The sequence below is a fragment of the Sturnira hondurensis genome, unplaced genomic scaffold (assembly GCF_014824575.4).
Source record: "Sturnira hondurensis isolate 20B ecotype Veracruz unplaced genomic scaffold, ASM1482457v3 Scaffold0015596, whole genome shotgun sequence".
NCBI lineage: Eukaryota > Metazoa > Chordata > Mammalia > Chiroptera > Phyllostomidae > Sturnira > Sturnira hondurensis.
The window spans coordinates 12,718,125-12,737,937 of NW_028088227.1; the positions used below are offsets into that span (position 1 = coordinate 12,718,125).

Below are 19,813 nucleotides of genomic sequence, written 5' to 3' on the forward strand. Positions count from 1 at the left end.
TGACTGTTATAATTTGGCATCTTCTGTAATAATACACTAAAAATTAAATACATAGATTCTTAAAAATGATCTGCTTTGACAGCAGTGAAAACAATTTCAACTAAAAATTTTATTTTCTTTGATTAGAGTTTAAATGGGGAAAAATTATCATTATGAGAATAAAAACAACCATATACTGTGCTAATTTTCAGGTTCTAAGGTAAGCCTTTGTATACCATTATCAGATTTATTTTTAGTCCTTTATCCTGCATTATATCACTGGCATAATTTTGCTTCAATATTATTCAAGGGAAAAATAAACACTAAAAATAAGGAATTAATAGCCAATTAAATCTAATCTTATTAGAGCAGGAATATGAAAGTGATCATTTTTATATTTTTAAGAGAATTGAAATAATTCCACTGACTTTCTTTGCAGGGAGGAATACTCCTAAAGCAGAAAGCCAATTCATTAATTTACCCATCAATTCTTCACAGAGAGAAAGGGGTTACACTATAGCAATGACAGGTGCCTAAAGGCACTACTTCCAATTCACGAGTCTATTTCCTTGGAGAGTCTGGAGAAACTGGGAAGCTGTCAGTTACATCTATGATTTGTGTTACCATATCCATCCATCTTCCCTCACCATAACATATACACATATAAATACATACAAAACTGGTTCATAAAAGCAGTATTATCTCTTCCTAAACGTTCCTTTTTACTGTTGTCACCTTTCTGTCACCAGAAACCCATATGGCCCACCTCTTTTCTACCACTTTCAATATGTATTTAAATCTGCTTCTGAAAATATAAAGATTCATCACTTAGTTTTCCCAGGAAACATAAAGTAGCTTTTGTATTGAAATATAACACAAAAGGTGCACACATGTGTCTACACACATGCACATAAACACAAATAATAACTTTTTTTAAAAATTTATTTATTTATTTATCTATAGAGGGAAAGGAGAGAGGGAGAGAAACATCAATGTATGATTGCCTTTTGTGCATCCCCTGCTGGGAGTTGGCCTGCAGGGAACCGGCCTGCAACCCAGGTATGTGCCCTGACTGGGAATTGAACCGCGATCCTCTGGTTCGCAGGCCTGTGCTTAATCCACTGAGCTACACCAGCCAGGGCACAAATAATAACTTTAAAGAGACTCATGACCTAACATATACAGAAGGCAGACAGATATACCACAGGACTCAATAATCTATCTGCTGAATTACTCCTTTTACCTGGCCACTCGTACTGTTTGAACTCTTAAAAACAAAAAAGTGTAACAGAATGGTTCCTCCCTGTATATAGACCCTCTACCCAATTCCCAGATTTGTCCAAAAATAATCCTAAATCCCATCACCAATTTATACAGTTCGTTTTTATAACAGTCAGCAAGAATATACTTATTTTCTAAGAAAGCTAAATATATTACATACATGAGAAAAATACAATAACAACTATCACTAGCAATGGAAGAAAAAAAAACATATTTGTAAAGAGGAAAAAAAATCAGCCTGGCTGGCATGGCTCATTGGATTGAATGCCGACCTGGTTCCACACTCAATCCAAGGGTCGCTGGTTTGATTCCCAGTCAGGGCACATGCCTGGGTTGCCGGCCAGGTCCCCAGTAGGGGGTGTGCAAGAGGCAACCACACATTGGTGTTTCTTCCCCTCTCTTTCTCCCTCCCTTCCCCTCTCTAAAAAATATATAAATGAAATCTTTTTTAAAAAATCTATGCTGAGTCTTCAATCACAAAAATAACTTGTTTGTTTCTAAAAACACAGGATCACACCAAAGAACACATTTTGCTCAAAGGCAATTTCATACACAATTTATTTAGTCCTAGTGTCCTAAAATCAAGCCAAACCTTTTATGAAAATAATTTTTACAGAAGATCGATTAAAATTCTATTGAGAAACAAAATGTTTTTTACCTTTAATGCTTTTCACAAAAAATCTTAATACTATACTTTTATTTTGTCTATTTTATAGAAAGGATAAAATACCTGAAAATTAGACACTTATTTCCATAAACCCATACTTTTATAAAGTTAGACACATATTTAAGGAAAAACTTACATTCAGTGCAACATAAAAATGATCTTGCTTTCTACCCTAATACTATGATGGACTTATTTTTCTAGCAACTAGTAAAATCTAGCACTAAAATATGTATTTCAGAAAAAATATTTCATATGCATAATATCTAATAGTATCATCCCTTTTCCTATAAAGATATATATCAGTTCTAAACTTACAGAAAAAAACCATTAATTAACTTATTAATTGCATCGGATTGCAATTTAAATTAAGCCATCACTTAGCTCAATATCATCAAAAGAATGTTCAAAGATAATTTTTAAGTAATCAACAAGTTTATGCAGCTTTTCTCATCTAATATATCATTAACAACTCTGAAATAACCATGCAATGTATACACTAATGAAACTATTTTATATTAGTATCAATCATCTTCCAATATCAGTAACAAAATAAATAGTATATTTTATCCACTTACTGCAATCTCTCTACAAGCCGACATGGATATCCCTGTGCCTTCAATTTGCTTCAATGCATATTCCTTTTCATCTTTTCTGCATACAAACAAAAAAAATTATTTTTTCTACACATTTTCAGATTCAAAATTATGAATACAAAGAGAATGAAAACGCACTAGTCTCTTAGTGATATGTAAACATTCTTGTATACATGCACTGCTTATAATTTCTGATATTTCAACTACAGAAATATGAAATGCCAGAAGAAATTCATGTCATAATGAAAATACCAACAGAGCCAACACATAAAATTCAATATTGAAACAAAACAAGGCACTAATTTCAAAAAGTAAACAAGCATAAACATAAACTCAAGCACACTGCAAGATAATTCTACTCTTAACTATCTGGAAGTCTATGAAGCATTCTGTTGTAAATATTAACTACAAAAATAAATGCCAAGTATATTCATTTAAAGTAATTTCACAGTATTAGAACTATTTAATGGGAGGGAGGTGCTACAGAAGAATGTTGACCTGGTATACCCTAGGTCTCACCTAGGATAGGGGACATTAAAAAGCCCCACAAACTCAACCAAAAGCCTTGAAAAAACTTAGAAACTTCAGCCACCAACACCTCATTCTCAGGAACTCAAAAAAAACTCAGTAGTTACAGTGAATTTTCCAAATAATGGAGGTAGGATTAGGGTTCCTGGGAAACCATAGAAGTTACCAGGGTATTTAGCCAAATAAAGACAGGTCAATAATGCTCATATGGTCCATAACAACAGCAACAGTATCAGACGAGAGGCTAGGGCCACACAGCATCCTTGGGGTGCTGACCCCAGGAGCAGCCAGCCACACGAAGGCCCCACGAACATCAGAAATGTGAGGGTTATACTCAGCTGAGGGTTGTTCAGCTGAGTATAACCCTCGCCCTCCAAATTTTGTTCTTTGCTTACATTAGAGCCTCAGCAGCGTATCATCATGTCAGGACAGTTTTGTCGAATGATAATACTTCAGTGGTGTTGCATCTTTCCTACCTACCTGTTTCTCATTTTCCCCACTCTGTGTTTACCAGCAGATAAATCACTTTAAGAGGTTGTTTACAATAATACATTTCACAACATCATTTTAAATGCTTTCTGAAAATTTTCATAAATATGATTTGGGCAAATAATTGAATTATGGCTACTTTTCCCCACAATCAGTTTGAAAATTATATCCATTTTTCTTCCAGTATATGCATTCAAGATAATTAAGCAGCATTTTGATAAACAAAAAATATACCAGATATAGCAACTGAATGGACTGTTATCAATTAATAAAATGATTATGAAGTTTATTAGAAAGAGTATTTTTACCATATACTACTGAGAAAATAAACAACTTATACCATATATATATATAGATAGATAGATAGATAGATAGATGTATGCTGAGGTACTATAACAAATGAAAAACAGTTGTATTAAGATGTAGAAAGTTGTATTAACTAACTTTAGTACTAATATTATGTTATCTATTAAATTAGAATTAAAGAAAAAAAAGAAAAAGCCAAAGTAATTTGACACTCGGAAAATTGTCACCTACTACAAAAACCTTTAGTATTTTCAAAATGATATGTTAGGCATGTTTTCATGAGCAAAATCAAAAACATGAAAAGATTGAGGATCTTTTTTTTTCCTTTTTTTCTATCCGTCTCCTCCAAACTTAAAACTAGACTTTTTCAGGCTACTCAGAAACTACTGAAAAGTATAAGCAGCAGGCGACTGAATGTAATTAAAGCCAACTGTCCCCCCGCCTTAGATACATGCCTGTGAGAGCACTTGTGCCTGAGAACTTAACATGGTGCTTAAAATGTGCATTTCATAATTTAATAATTAAATTAACTGTGAGGCATCTATTACAGAATTTTTAAATTTAATAACTTATTAAAATAAAATTATATAAGCTTTCTGACAAAATTTTAATATGAAACCATAATTTTTTAAACAGAAATATTTCAGTCTCCAGTTCCCCTAAATGAAGTGCTCCAGAAGCTCATGTAATTGCATAGTTTTATTTTTAATACTGTAAAGAATATTACACAATCTGGATAGGTTATCATTGCTATGGAAACTGTAAGATTTTTTGCAATAAATCAGAAAGTACAAAATCAACGCATCACATTAATGACTTCTGAATTTCAGATTTAGGATGTCAAAGGAATCTGAAAGCTTCAGCAGAACAGAATGAAGCATAGGCTTTTTACTCTGAATTAGATGGATAGGATCTAGAAACAAACCCAGTAATTATTTCACTTAATAATTTTAAATATAACTTCCATCTGTTAAATTAATAAACTACTCCAAGATCTGCAAACTTAACAATTATTTGCAGCTATTACATTGAGAATCCAAGTTCATATAGCTTTCCATTTCTCTTGTATATGAACTGTCAGGTGATAAGTGATGATGTAGCACTTTTGCAGTTCACTATATAAAGAAGTGGCAGAATCCAAGGAGGCATATGAAACTCACTTTCCCACAGTACTATGTCCATACCAGCCTGTGGTCAGGTGCCACAAAGCCCACAAACATTTCCATAACTAGCACACGGTGCAGGGAAGCTCTATTGCTCTCGACCCATGTGAGGGACCCACTCCAAAAGGTCCTCCAAATGGCAATGACAATTCCTACCCCACAACTTGTATGTCTCAGGCATATATGATATTAAATACATAGGTATAATTTGTTCTTTTACCTGACAAGCCCGAAAAGCAGGTGAACCTAGCCTACACTGCTATGATAGTCTGGGTTTCAGAGGCAGCTTAGTTCTTTCTTAAAACTATTTTATTTCTAAATAAAAGTAGTTTATTGTTTACTACAATAAAGACAGACAAAGCAATTTCAAAGCCTTCGGTGAAACTGCTCTCTAAATTTTAGTGCATATTAGATACTATGGTTAGAGCACTACATATTAAAAATAATCAAAGGAGTGTACTAAATAAATTTAGGAGAATTAAAAATACACCAATTTGTACTATAATCAAGGACATACTTAATGTAGAATTTTTTAATTTAATGACATTTCTCCTATATGTTAGTAATGTGTATCAAAACCATGCAGGCTTCATTCTCAACGATCACAAAGAGAACAAACATTATGTAACAACAAAATAGAAACAAAATTTGGCAGAGACAGTGATCCTATTACTTTTTCCATCTGAGACACTAAGTTCTGAAAACTCTTGATGCAAGCAATTCTATAGACAATAGAAAAATAAAAAGCATAGTTGTGCAAATTGCAGAAATCGTTGCCTTAAAATAAAACTACCAGACTTGGTGGTAGCTTTTAAATATAGTTCTGAGAAGACTTGCTCAAGCTAAAGAAACAAGTTCAGTAGGAACATGTCTTGAATGAAATATTAGAAACTGGTTTAATGAAAAAGATATCTTATATTTTCAATAATGTGCAAGCGTGGTGACCAGGTTCCAGTCACTTTCAGCAAGCTGAACTGCCATGCAGCAGTCTGTATGCACAAGTATAGTTGGGGTCTAGCCAAAACTCCACTTCTCATTATCATAACTAAACAGACACAGCGCTTTTTTGGCTCCCATCAATGATACTATCAAGTGTCCAGATCAGCACTGGACCATCTTTGGCCCCAAGTACATATGACAGACAAAATTTTAAAAGCATCTTTTAAGGAAACACGAGGTAATGGGAGCCCAAGTAAGGCTGAGGGGAAATTTTTAGTTTTCACACAGGGTTAAAATCTAAATTTGTTTCTAAGAAAAACAGAAGAATCTTACTAATTTATTTTATATCAACCAACAAACAATTAGTGAATAAATATATTTATAACACTTCGCCAAACTCTGCCAAAATGTATAATACAACACTTTGCCAAACTCTTAGAATAAACAAAATAAGAACAAAATTAGATGACCCTAGATATCACAGAGTTCAAAATCTAGGTGGAAAAAAATTCTGGTTGGGTGGGAAATATAAATAACTAAATGGTTTAAATCCCTCTGGGCCCAAAGGGATATGCATAACAGGCACAGAAACAATGAAACTATTTTTTCAGAGCTTTAAGATAGGTAACTATGTGAGTAGGGCCTTTAAAAGAAGAGTATCCCAGGCAGAGGAAGGATGAGGGGGATACAAAATCCCAGGCAGAGAGGTACAGAGAAAAATTAAAGGCATATTCAGAAAACAGCTGCTATTTAGTATGGCTGGAAGCTAAAGGCAAGATGACAGGGGTAAGAGCTCAGATTAGAAAAGTAAAGGGAAAGGACTGTGTGAGCTCTGCAAAGAAGGGTATACTTTTATGTAAACCACATGGAACAAAAGATTTTTAGAACAGAAAAGGTACATTAACAGATCTTTGCCCAGAAAGACACCTGTGGTTGCAGAGCAAAGCTTTGTTAGGTTGCATCAAATGTCCGGATATAGAAGAGATCAGAATAGTGGCAGAGGAAGACAAATAGGGACTCGAGTCATTTGAGTCAGAACGGACAGATTTGCCAACCATTAACAAGAGAACTGATGGTGTGAATAAATGAAGACCAGAAAATATAAGATTTTATTCTAAAGGCAGTGGAAGTTACATAAAAAGATTAATCTTATTGGGAAGAACTGAGATTAGAAGTGTGAAAAACAATTAGCTTACTGTAAGTGTGACCAGCTAAGAACCTAGATTAGTGAAACAGAAAGTTCCAAAAAAGTTTAAGGCAACCCTGTTACAACCTCCTCATTTTTAAAGATGAGAAATCTAGGCTAGCAGCTAGAAACACAGCTGAGATGAATCTTCTAGTTCTAAGTTCAACATTCTCCATAAGAAAGTGGTAACAGTAAGACTGGAAAAAAGAAGGAACACTTGTGAGAGTCATCTTAAAGGAGGAATTGGCAGAATCAAATGAATAGATAATGAAGATTAAGAAGGCTAAATCAGAATATGTTTGAGGATCTTAGTTTGGTTGATGGGGAGAATGATATATTCTGAAATAAAACCCAGACATGACATCATTTCATTCATACACAGTTCAATGCCATAACATTTTTAATTATTAGGAATTTTCTGGTTAAAGAGTAATAGTCCTTTGAAATCATTCTGAAATATTTAAAACCTTGTAACAGAAGGTACTGTTGTTATTTTGTATTCCCCTTATCAATAAATGAGGTCAAGTAATACCAGAACCTTCTTTATGTTTTCATCTGCCAAATATTTCATCTATTCATTCTCTAAACATCACCAAAATATAGTAAGTTTCCCTTATTTGAGTTCATCATTCTCTTGCAACACAGGATTCTAAAAACTTCACCTTTTTGACTTCATTTGTTAGTAAGACTTCCTTTACTCAGTCACTTTATTTACTTAAAAAAAATTTATCAATTAATATATCTCTCAGTCTCTAAAAAGTCTTCATTTTATACTATTTCTGTCATTCAGAATCTCAAGTCAGGTAAACATTTACTATTTTACAGGATCTAAAATAGCAAAATTTCAGAAACTTGTATTATATCAAATTCTTATTGCTCAGAAGTGATTAAAATTATAAGGAATACATCCACAGGAATGCTTTAAGACTTCAGGCATAAAACAACTACAGGACATTTATATAGTGGAATACTACTCAGCCACAAACAAGAAAGTTTTACCCCTTGTGATAGTATGGATAGATGGATGGGTGGATGGGGGTGGGGGGAGGTGGGGGGAGGTAGGGAGAGGGAGAGAGAAAGGGAGAGAATCTGAATGAAAGAAATGCTTTCCACTTAATGGACATTTCAATAAATTTATCATGGTCAGTGATAAGCCCTAGTTCCAAATAATATTTTTTTCAGAGTCTTTCTGTATGTTCCAGTTACCTACATGTTCTTTTTGATTTTTGACAAAGTTTAAGGCAGGCAGAAACCTACATATAAAGTCAAGGGAAGGAACTATTTCCATACTTATATAGCTATATTTTTATACCATGACCGATATCATTCTTCCCATCATTTCAATGTTGTTTTCATCACTTTATGTTGTCACCATCATAAAAAAAAGCATTTCCAAAGTGCAGATTTTAGCACATGGGTTAGAGTCGCAATTTGAATTTATAATGTGAGTAGTTACAAAAAATTCAATATAGGTAGTAGCCAATTAACGCAACACTGGAAGTATTGATATACTAGTTGACAAAGTTTTTTACTTAACATGTAGAAAATTTCTTAAACAAGGCAACTTTTTAAAAAAAGTAAAATAAGTACAATAGCTTTTACTTTACAAAACAGGTTCTGTTAAAATACATCATTTTATTATTTTTTAATCTCACCCAAGGATATATTTATTGATTGTTTGAGAGACAGAGAGAGAGAGAGAGACACCAGTGTGACCAGGAATCAAGCCCACGTCACATGTTGGTGTACGGGAGGACACTACCCAACTGAGCCACCCAGCCAGGTCATATCATTTTATTGTCAAAACTCACATATATTTGTAACCTATAGTTTTAGTCTTCATGAACATTCAAATTACAATGTATAAATGAAAGACTAATTTCATAACAAAGTGGTGTAAGGAGAAAGAAGAAACCACAGCTAAGAAATATAATAAATGTCACAATGAGCATATTTTAGTCTTAAAAACAATACTATGCATGAAAAGTTTGACTAGATTGTGGTTCAAATAGAAACAGCTACAAAAATTTATTTGTAGGACACAAGAAATTTTGAATATTGACCAGCTATTGCATGGCATTATTTTATCATGGTTAATTTTATTTTTTTAATTTATATTGTCTTAAATGTAAGATAATGGTATTATGGTTATAAAAGAGAATACCCTTATTCTTAGGAGGTGCCGGTTCAAGTACTTTGGGGTGTTGTGTCGTAACACTGGCAACTTAATTTCAAATGGTTCAAAGACAGTAAAAAACATGTTTTTATAAGAGTAAAAGGTAAAGCAATATGGAAAAATGAAAAGAGTTGAATCTAGGTGGTGCGTATGTGGGTACTCATTATTCTAGAGTTTGAACTTTTCCGCTTCTACAAAACCTTTCTCAATTAAAAAAAAATGAGAAGGAAAGTAACTATAAGCAGCAGTTTCAGAGTTAAAAAAAAAAAACAAGAAACTTGTACACAGAAGTCAAAAAAGTATTAAAAGCCAAGTTGGGCTAAAGAAATGTAGAAGCAAGACAAACAGGAGAAAATGAAGAGTTTATTATATTTGACAGCTGTTGATGTTTTGCAAGAATATCAATCACCTTGTTAGATCACTAGTAGATCAATCACCTTGTTCAAAATTCTTTCAGGGACTGTACCTACTTCTATTTTGTTATTACAATTACTTATAATTGACTTGTGTTTTCCCCCCCATCCCCAAATGAGGAAGGAGACTGACTACCTTACTCATTTCTGTATATTCTTGAGGAGCTAATAAAGTACCTCACAAACAGTAAAAACTAAACATTTCTTGCACTGAAATAAACTTGTTTTTTAGTCTTGATCAGCTTAAAAATATTTCAGCTTAACAGAAAATCTGGAAAAACCTTCTTTTAAAATATATATATTTTAAAGATAAAAATAAAATATTCTAGAGGGATTGAGCAAAAAACAAAAAGAAAAAACTCATGGACATGGACAACAGTGTGGTGACTGTAGGGGAAAAGGGGTGGGTGGAAGGTGGAAGAAGGTAGGTGAAGGAGAGATAAATGGTAATGAAAATATACACAAGAAAAAATAATAATAAAATAAAATACCCTGGAAAAATAACATTAAAATAGCAATACAATATAATAGTTATATTGGAAAAGTAACCATATCTAAAAATTCACTGGCCCTGGCAGGTGTGGGGCTCAGTTGGTTGGAACATCGTCCTGTAAACTGAAAGGTCACAGGTTCGATTCCTGGTCAGGGCACATACCTGGGTTGTGGGTTCATTCCCAGTTGAGGCACAGACAAGAGGCAACCAGCATGTCTCTGCATGGCCCCAGCCAGAACACAGGTGGGGGCCCATCACCCTGTCCCTACACAGCTGATCAAAGTTTCTTTTTTTTTTCTCACACCAATGTTTCTCTCCCTCTCTCTCTGCCTTCTTCTAAAATCAATAAGCATATCTCCAGGTGAGGATTTAAAGGAAAAAAATTTTTCACTGGAAAGCAACAATCTCCTCTGAGGGGGGAAGGAGGAAAAAATAAATACTTTGTCATTCTCAAATCTAGCATGGTCAGATAAACAGAACTAGATCAACAACCTACTACTTTAAGTACATTATCAGATTCCAGTCTTGATAAAATCATCTCATATCATAAGTATCAATGAAAAATAAGTACTCAAAAGAGACATTAATAGCCAAGATGCCAGCTCTTCCAGGCAATATGGTGATATAGGTAAATATAGTTTGCCTCCTCACACAACCACATACAAACTACAACTAAAATACACAACCACCATCACTCAGAACCATCAGAAACTGAGTTGAATCAAGTCTTACCACTACAGAATTAAAGAAACTACACTAATCCAGACTGGTAGAAGGGACAGAGACGCAGATACAGGCTGGTCCCATTCCTACGTGTGGTGGATAAATATTCAGGAAGAATATCTCAGATAAGTCCCCATAAGTTCGTTACCTACAGGGGCATCCCCTACGAAGGTCAGCTAATTTCTAAAAGAAACTTCGCAGGCTAGAAGGGATTAGCAAAAAATATTCAAAGTCATGAAAAGCAAGGACCTACAGCCAAGACTGCTCTCTACACAGCAAAGCTATAATTTAAACCAAAGGGCAGATAAAGTGCTTCCCAGACAAGAAAAAACTAAAGGAGTTCATCATTACCAAGCCATTATTCTATGAAATGTTAAAGGAACTTATTTAAGAAAATGAAGAAGATCAAAACTATGAGCAATAAAATGGCAACAAATACATATCTATCAACAACTGGATCTAACAATCAAACTAAGCAAACAAGAACAGAGACAGAAATCATGAATATGGAGAGATATTTTTATGGTTTTGATGGCTGCCAGGTGAGGGGGCAGGTCAGCGAATGGGTGAAGAGGTGAAAAGATTAAGAAGTACAAACAGGTAGTTACAGAATAGCCCTGGCTGATGTGGCTTAGTGGACTGAGCTCCAGCCTGCAAACCAAAAGGTCGCCAATTCAATTCCTAGTCAGGGCACATGCCTGGGTTGTGGGCCAGGTTCCCCCGCATGGCATGCATGAGAGACAACCACACACTGATGTTTTTCTCCCTCTTCTTCTCCCTTCCTTCCACTCTGTCTAAAAATAAATAAATAAATAAATAAATAGCCATGGGGATGTAAAGTACAGTACTGGAAATGGAGTAGCCAAAGAACCCATAAGCATAATCCACAGACATGAGTAATGGTGTGCAGGCCTGAAGGAGCAGGGGTTGCTGGGTGGAGGGTGACAAAGGAGGAAAACTTGAGATAACTCTGTTAGCATAATTAATTAAAATTTTTAAATACTCAAAATGTCAACATCAACACTTAAAATTTAAATGTTTTTCACTGTATCACTTCAGATTCTGCCAAACCTAGACCACTGAGGAATCTTTCGATGAAATTCAAGTTGTGTACTTCTTTCCTAGCTAACTTTAACTACTGTAAAAATAGGGACTGTGATATTGTGGTATAGTAAGAAATATATTGTAGTCTTCTTCCAGGGCTCCTGGCTCACAGGATAGGAGCATCTTTTATCATAATATTTGGTTTTTGCTCCGGGATTAGGTCCAGAGGAATAAGTGAAAGAAACTCTTTTATTCATAACAAGCCCTTCAACTACATCTGAGTTTTGAAAAGTCTCTAGACAACCACTGGATGGGGGGAGCTCATTGCCAAGGAAACACACCAGGTAATTAGAACTTTCAGCCCCACCCCCACACACCCCACTCCCACTCCTAAGTTGGGGACTGGAGGTTGAATTAATTACCTATGATCACAGTTTACTCAATCATGACCACTTAATGAAACCGTCATAAAAATCCCTAATGTACAGAGTTCAGAGAGTTTCTAAGTTGGTGAAGCAGAACACACCCACTTGCTGGGAGGACGGCATACTCTAAAACTCCACAGAGACAGAAATTCCTGTGCTCAGACCCTTCCAAATATGGACCTATGTATTCTTCATCTGCTATTCATTTGTATCCTTCATATACACTTTGTAATATACCAGTAATCTAGTAAGTAAACTGTTTTCCTGAGTTCTGTGAACCATTCTAACAAGCAACTGAATCTGAGGAGGGGGCCATGGGAACCTCTGAGTCGAAGCCAAGTTGGACACAAGTTGGGAGGAACTAACCTGGGGGCCCCACACGTGTGACTGGCACCTGAAGTGGAGTTAGGTGGCAATCTTGTGGAACTGAGCTCTTCACCTATGGAGTTTATACCAACTCCAGGCAGCTAGTGTCAAAATTGACTTAAACTATAGGATATCCAGCTGGTGTCAGGAATTGGTCCATATGGGAAAAAAGTCCACATATCTGGTATCACATGTGTCCTGGGAAGTGTTTGGTATAAGTGAGTTATGAATAGAAAAACAGGGTTTTCCTTTCAGAAAATCTATTTCCTAATACTATAGTAAGTAACCTTACCAGAAACTACACCATTTAAACCATTATAATCTAAATTTCTGAAATAAATTTGAAAGAAAAAAAGTAAATTCCTTTAAAAGACTACTTTAAACTTTACTCAACATAGCCATTAATCGACTTCTGCCAAGATGGAGGCACAGGTGGAAACACTGTGCCTTCTCCCACAACCAAATTTGAATACAACGGTTTGGAGACCAAAGACACAGCAAAAAACAGAAAACTGAATTATACGGAAGTCCAACAACCACTAACCGCTCAACGGGGATGGTAAGAGGGGTGAAGCCAGCAGCGAGCAGGGTTGGGAAGGACAGATCCCCTGACCTAGGCGCGCAGGCAGCCTGGAACCAGTTGGGGTGCAGGGCAGACTGACCGCGGTCGCACATTTGCGCACAGTGAGACGGGCCACACAGGCCCCAGGGGGCGAGGGCTGACGGCGGTGGCACACTCTCATGCAGTGGGACGAAACACCTGGGGTCCGGTGACGGTGGCAGCTGTAGCACCTGTGGGGGCCGCAGTGGGAGGCGGCAGACCGGACGCCATTGTTCCTCAATGACCCCGCCCCCACATACAGCGTCACAACCCAGCGACTTAGCTGCCCTGCTTTGGTGAAAACCTAGGGCTCCGATCCTGCTACTTAACAGGCATGAACAGCCCGAAAGATGGCGCAAGAAGAACTCAAAGTCCCAGAGCCTATAACTCTAAGCGACCGAGAAATTGCCAGCCTCTCAGAAGCACAATTCAAAACACTGTTTATTAGGATGCTAACAGAACTGGTTGATTATGGTCACAAATTAGAGGAACATATGAAGGCTAAACTAATTGAAATGAAGGGAGATGCACAGAAAACCAATAGCGATGGAAAGGAAACTGGGACTCAAATCAATGGAATGGACCAGAAGGAAGAATGAAACATCTGACCAGAAAGGAATGAAGAAATGAGAATTCAAAAAAATGAGGAGAGGCTTAGGAACCTCCAGGACATCTTTAAACGTTCCAACATCCGGATTATAGGGGTACCAGAAGGGGGAAAGAAACAGCCGCGAATGGAAAACTTATTTGAACAAATAATAAAGGAGAACTTGCCCAGTCTGGCAAAGGAAATAGACTTCCAGGAAATCCAGGAAGCTCAGAGAGTGCCAAAGAAGTTGGACCCAAGAAGGAACACACCAAGGCACATCATAATTACATTAGCCAAGACTAAAATGAAGGAGAGAATCCTAGAAGCAGCAAGGGATAAGGGGACAGTCACCTACAAAGGAGTACCCATCAGACTGTCAGCGGATTTCTCAAAAGAGACCTTACAGGCAAGAAGGGGCTGGAAAGAAGTATTCCAAGTCATGAAATCCAAAGACCTACAGCCAAGATTGCTTTATCCAGCAAAACTTTCATTTAGAATGGAAGGACAGATAAAGTGCTTCTCAGATAAGGTCAAGTTCAAGGAGTTCATCATCACCAAGCCCTTATTATATGAAATGCTAAAGGGACTTATATAAGAAAAAGAAGATGAAAAATATGAACAGTGAAAGGACAGCAAACTCACAGTTATTAACAACCACACCCAAAACAAAAGCAAACCAAGAGGACAGCCAGATCAGGAGTGGAACCATAGAAATGAAGAACACATGGAGGGTTAGCAACAGGGGAATGGGAGGAGGAGAAGGGGGGAGAAGGCACAGAAAATAGCATAGAGGGTAGGTAGAAAATAGATAGGGGGAGGACAAGAATAGTGGGGGAAATATAGAATCTAAAGAACTTGAGACACATGGTTATAAACTAAGGGGGGGAGAATGGTGGGGGAGGGAGTGTGCGGGTGGAGGGGAATGAAGGGGACGGAATAGAACAACTGTAATGGTATAATCAATAAAATATATTTTAAAAAATAAAATAAAATAAAATATAAATAAATAAATAAAAACATGGCCATTAATCATAAAGTGAAAAATCAGCTAATACCTATTAAAAATTAATTTTCCTTTAAACGTTCCCACATAGGTTGACCTAAATTAGTCTGTATAAAAATTCAGGTAAACCTGGTATTGTTAAATGTCAACCTAAAATCAAATTCTAGTCACTAGAAAACTGGAAAACAAGAGGAAAATAAAGCTCCTGACCATCTAAGAACAAAATACCAGTAATAATGAGCCAATACATTCATAATTTACAAGGAAAATAGTATTTTTCTTTTATCACTGAATTATCTTTAAACATAAAAACTAATATTATCTAGCATCGCAAACATATATTAAGAGTTAAAATAACAGCTACATTTATGTGGTACTTAGTATGAAGCAAGCACCATTTTAAGAGCCTTAACTACATTAACTCTTTTAGTCCTCACAACATGCTGTGAAGCAGGTGCTTTCACCAACCCCACTGTACAGACGAGGCCACTGAAGGCAGACAGGTTAAGCAACTCACTCTAGGTCACCCAGCTAGTTAAGTAGAAGATCCAGGGTTTTCATCTGGATCTAAGAAGTCTGGCTCCAGAGATCGTGTGCTTTTAATAACCATAGGTTCATTTCTTCATACTCCACTTCTAAAAAAAAAGGAACAGCATGCATCAAGGCTCAGATGCAAAACAGCACAATGCATACGAAGTTCGGTAAGGCTGGTTTAGGACAGAGGGAAGCAAGCGAAAGCTGAGGAAGGAGGCAGGACCAAATCAAGAATAGTAAGTAAGCCACAGCAAGTAAACAGGAACTCATCGCAAGGAAAAAAAGATTTTAAACAGTTTGTGCTTTTGTGAACAGTTTGGAGGTGAGGAAGGCACAGAGGACTAGTCAAGAGGCCTTTGCAGTAATTTAAAAGATAACTACCATCTAAATTATGATGGCGGCAGAGGGAATAAAAAGTGGATGGATGTGAAACATGAATAGTTAACAGTATCAAGTAAGAAATAACAGAAAGAAAAGCAAGAATGATTCTGGGTAACAATGATGCCATCCACTGAGTCAAAAAAAGAAAAAGACTGGGGCATTTTAGAAAAGTTGAAGCTGAGAGTAGTATGGTGTTGTCTAAATAGAGGTATCCAAAGGGCATTTTTGAGGCCCTGGCTGAGTAGCTCGCTTGGTTAGAGTGTCATCCAGATACACCAAGGTTGCAGGTTTGATCCTCAAGGCACATACAGAAGTCAACCAACGACTGCATAAATAAGTGGAACAACAAATCGATGTTACTCTCTCTCTCTCCCCGCCTTCCTCTCTCTCTCTCTAAATATCATTTTTTAAAAAGCATTTTGATGAACCTATAGCTTACAAGGGTAATCTGGACTAAAGAGAGAGATATGAAAGTACTTAGAAATTAAAATCATGGGAATAGCACAAAGATTACAACACAGGAATATTATTTAAGAAAAAGGACACCACAGTATTAATAATGTATACTACATTATTTGGTGCTGATACTGCTAAGTAACTTGTATTATTTCCCTCTGGTGTTCCCAACTAAACACTAAGTTCTCTGAAAGCAGTTATACCTCCTATGGGTCTTTGCAATTCCACACCTTTTAAAATATTAATGGCTGTTTGTGGGGTACTTAACCAACTGAGATATGGAGGAAAAAATAAATAAAATACACTTGACAAAAAATCATTTTATTAGGTGTCCTTTGATCTCCCACTTTCCCCTGGACTTTCACTCCCTCTGCACCGGGTGCACTGACTGCTAATCCAGCAGTGCCCGACGACGTGGGGGCCATGTAACAGTTCAGTGAGCACTCTCACACTCGACACCTAATAACAAACCCAGGCGAAATTAGTTCAACAGGAAAATGGAGGAGTTCTTGTTTAGAACTAGACAAAATTTGTTCTACTGCCATTACAACAGCATAAATTTTTATTACAGTTGTATGTTACACTGTCAAATCACAAAATACTTGCCATTTTGGCCCCTCGGTCTTTTACACATTGACTGATCTCCCGATCTCTCAAAATGTCCCCCCTTTTCCTATCCTTCTTTCCTTCCTTCCTATGCATCAGACAAAGTTACGTTTTCCAAAAACATTGTGAGCACTCTAACCTGAGGCCAAACCACTCTTCTCTGCATCCGCCAAGCATATCTTGGTACTATACACATGACACTCATCCTATACCACTGCGTATGGTAACTTTTCCACAGTGTCTGATTTCAAGAGCATAGGGTATGGAATCATACACTTTTATACTAAGTCACACAGCTAATAAGTTATTTATACCCACGTTCCCAGTTTTTGCATCTGGAAATCAGGAATAATAATACCAGCACAGCACAATCCTTTCAATGATAAATGAGATCACATGTGTAAAGTACCTAGCACAGCATTCAGTCCCCGATATCAGTTCCTGCACCAAAACTGTGAACTTTTCTTAAGGGAATATGAAGTCTGTGAATAGAGGACTGATTTTATTGGTTATCTCCCTTCTCTAATAAAATGGAGGTTGACAGTGAAAGTCTACAATTATGTTTTTCATTTAACAAACAGTTACTCCTACTGTGGTGTATCTCGGACAGTCCAAGGGTCGCAATGCTATACTCGGGTACACAGTCTTTGTCCTGAAGGAGTTCACCAGAGAGTAGAGGAATGAAGTCACATACACAGTTAATAAATACAAGGCATTATATGAAAAAGTGCCTGAATCCCATCACTTAAAATATTTTTATTACCATCAATTGAATCCTATCTTCCTCGCACAAATTTAGGTGAAGGGATGGGGCTGGGGATAAGGAGAAGAAGTCCTCCTCTGACCTGATATGAGCGCTACTCTACATCTTTTATACTACTGATCAGGATACGCTATTGAGATGGCCATCCTGCATCGACAGAAACTAGATGGGTTCCCCACCAAGACCAGGGACAATGCAAGAATGTCTGTTGTCACCACTCCTATTCAGTATCATACTGGAAGTCCTAGTTAATACAATAAAATAAGAAAGAAACAGTATATGAATTGAAAAGGGAAAAAGTTGTTTTTGTTCACAAATGATATGATCATCTTTAGAGAAATCCCAAATAATTAACAACAAACTCCTGGAACAAAAAATGATTATAGTAAGGTTGCAGAATGCAAGGTTAATATACAAAAGTCAGTTGCTTTCTTATATACAAGTAATGAAAAGTTCGAATTGGAAATTAAAAACAATAACGCTAATATTAGCACAAAAGAAATTTAGAAATAAATCTAATAAAACATGTACAAAATCCATATAAGGAAAACTACAGAACTGAAGAAAGAAACTTAAAAAGATCTATATAAACAGAGAGATATTCCATGTCCATAGCTAAGACAACCCCATATTGTCAAGATGTCAATACTTCCCAATTCTGATCTATAGATTTAGCACAATGCCAATAAAAATCCCCTAGACTTAGTTCGTGGACCTTGACAAACTGACTCTCAAGTTGATATGCAAAAGGAAAAGACCCAGAAGAGCCAACACAATGTTGAGAGAGGGAAAAGGGCCAAAGACGGACATTACCCTACTTCAAGGCTTACTATAAAGCCATAGTAATCGAGTTGAGGTGGTACTGGCAAAAGAACAGCCAAATAGATCAATGGAACATAAATACAACTAACTGCTCTTTGTCAAAGAAGCTAAAAACAGCATTAAAGAAAAAATATACTTTTTGAACAAATGGTACTGGAACAAATATACATCCACATGCAAAAAAATTTAATTTAGACTCAGACTTCACACTTTTCACAAAAATTAAATCAAAATGGAACACATAAATGTAAAACGTAAATCTATAAAACTCCTAGAGGATAACACAGGAGAAAATCTAGGTGACACTGGGTTTAGAGATAACTTTCAGTTATACTATTAAAACACAATCCAGCCCTCTCCAGGTGGCTCAGTTGGTCAGAGCATCATCCCATACACCAAAAGGTTGCAGGTGCAATCCCCAGTCAGGGCACATACCTAGGTTGTAGGTTCAATACCTGGTCGGGGAGTCTCCAGGAGGCAACTGATCTATGTTTCTCTCACACTAATGTTTCTCTCTCTCTCTCTCTCTCTCTCCCTTCCTCTCTCTCTCCCTTCCTCTCTCTCTCCCTTCCTCTCTCTCTCTCCCTCTCTGAAGTTAATAAATATATACCCTTGGATGAGGATTAAAAAAAAAACAATCCATTTTTTAAAATGGTAAGTTGGATTTAACTAAAATAAAACTTAAGTAGGTAGACACTACACCCACCACATCCTGGGACCAAACCAAATTATAACTAAATTATAAAATAATCAAACTGAATCGCTAACAGAAGACCAGCTAACAGAAGTATTATAACCAAAGATTTACCAAAAAAGCCATATCAAGACTTGTAGAAAGGTGGAAATGAGAAAGGGGCTGTCCTTGAACCCAGGTACAGTGAATAAGAATCCAGAGGAATATCTGAACTGCAAAGGTCCATCCTAAGGAGCAAGGACTCTCAGCCCCAATCCAGGCTCCCCAGCACAGGGTACCAGAGAGGGAAGAGGAGCCCACATAATACCTAGTTATGAAAATCAGCAGGGATTCCATCAGTCATGAAAAGATGGGAATCTGCTAGAAACCCAGGTGCCTTTCTTAAAGGGTCAACACATAAAATCTCATTCCCGGTCCCTTGCTCTGGGCTCTGGCATAAAGAAAGCAGCTCAGGGTAAACTGGAGCCTTTCAGGAGAGACTGGGTCGTGTGGCTTTGGGAAGATGGCCGAACAAACAGCCACCAAGGTCCCTATGCTAAGTGACTTACCCAAACCGCCCACAGATGCCATCTTCCCTGGGTTAAGCACTACCT

The 19,813-nt window shown here is 36.7% G+C and overlaps 1 protein-coding gene across 1 annotated transcript in view; it reads right to left on the reverse strand.

Annotated features, from left to right (window-relative positions):
• CDK19 (cyclin dependent kinase 19) overlaps positions 1-19,813 on the reverse strand; it is a 144,483-nt gene that overhangs the window by 83,427 nt on the left and 41,243 nt on the right. Inside the window, exon 2 of the mRNA XM_037065046.1 lies at positions 2,503-2,578. Coding sequence (XP_036920941.1) covers positions 2,503-2,578 — 76 coding nt within the window. The remainder of the gene's footprint in view (positions 1-2,502; positions 2,579-19,813) is intronic.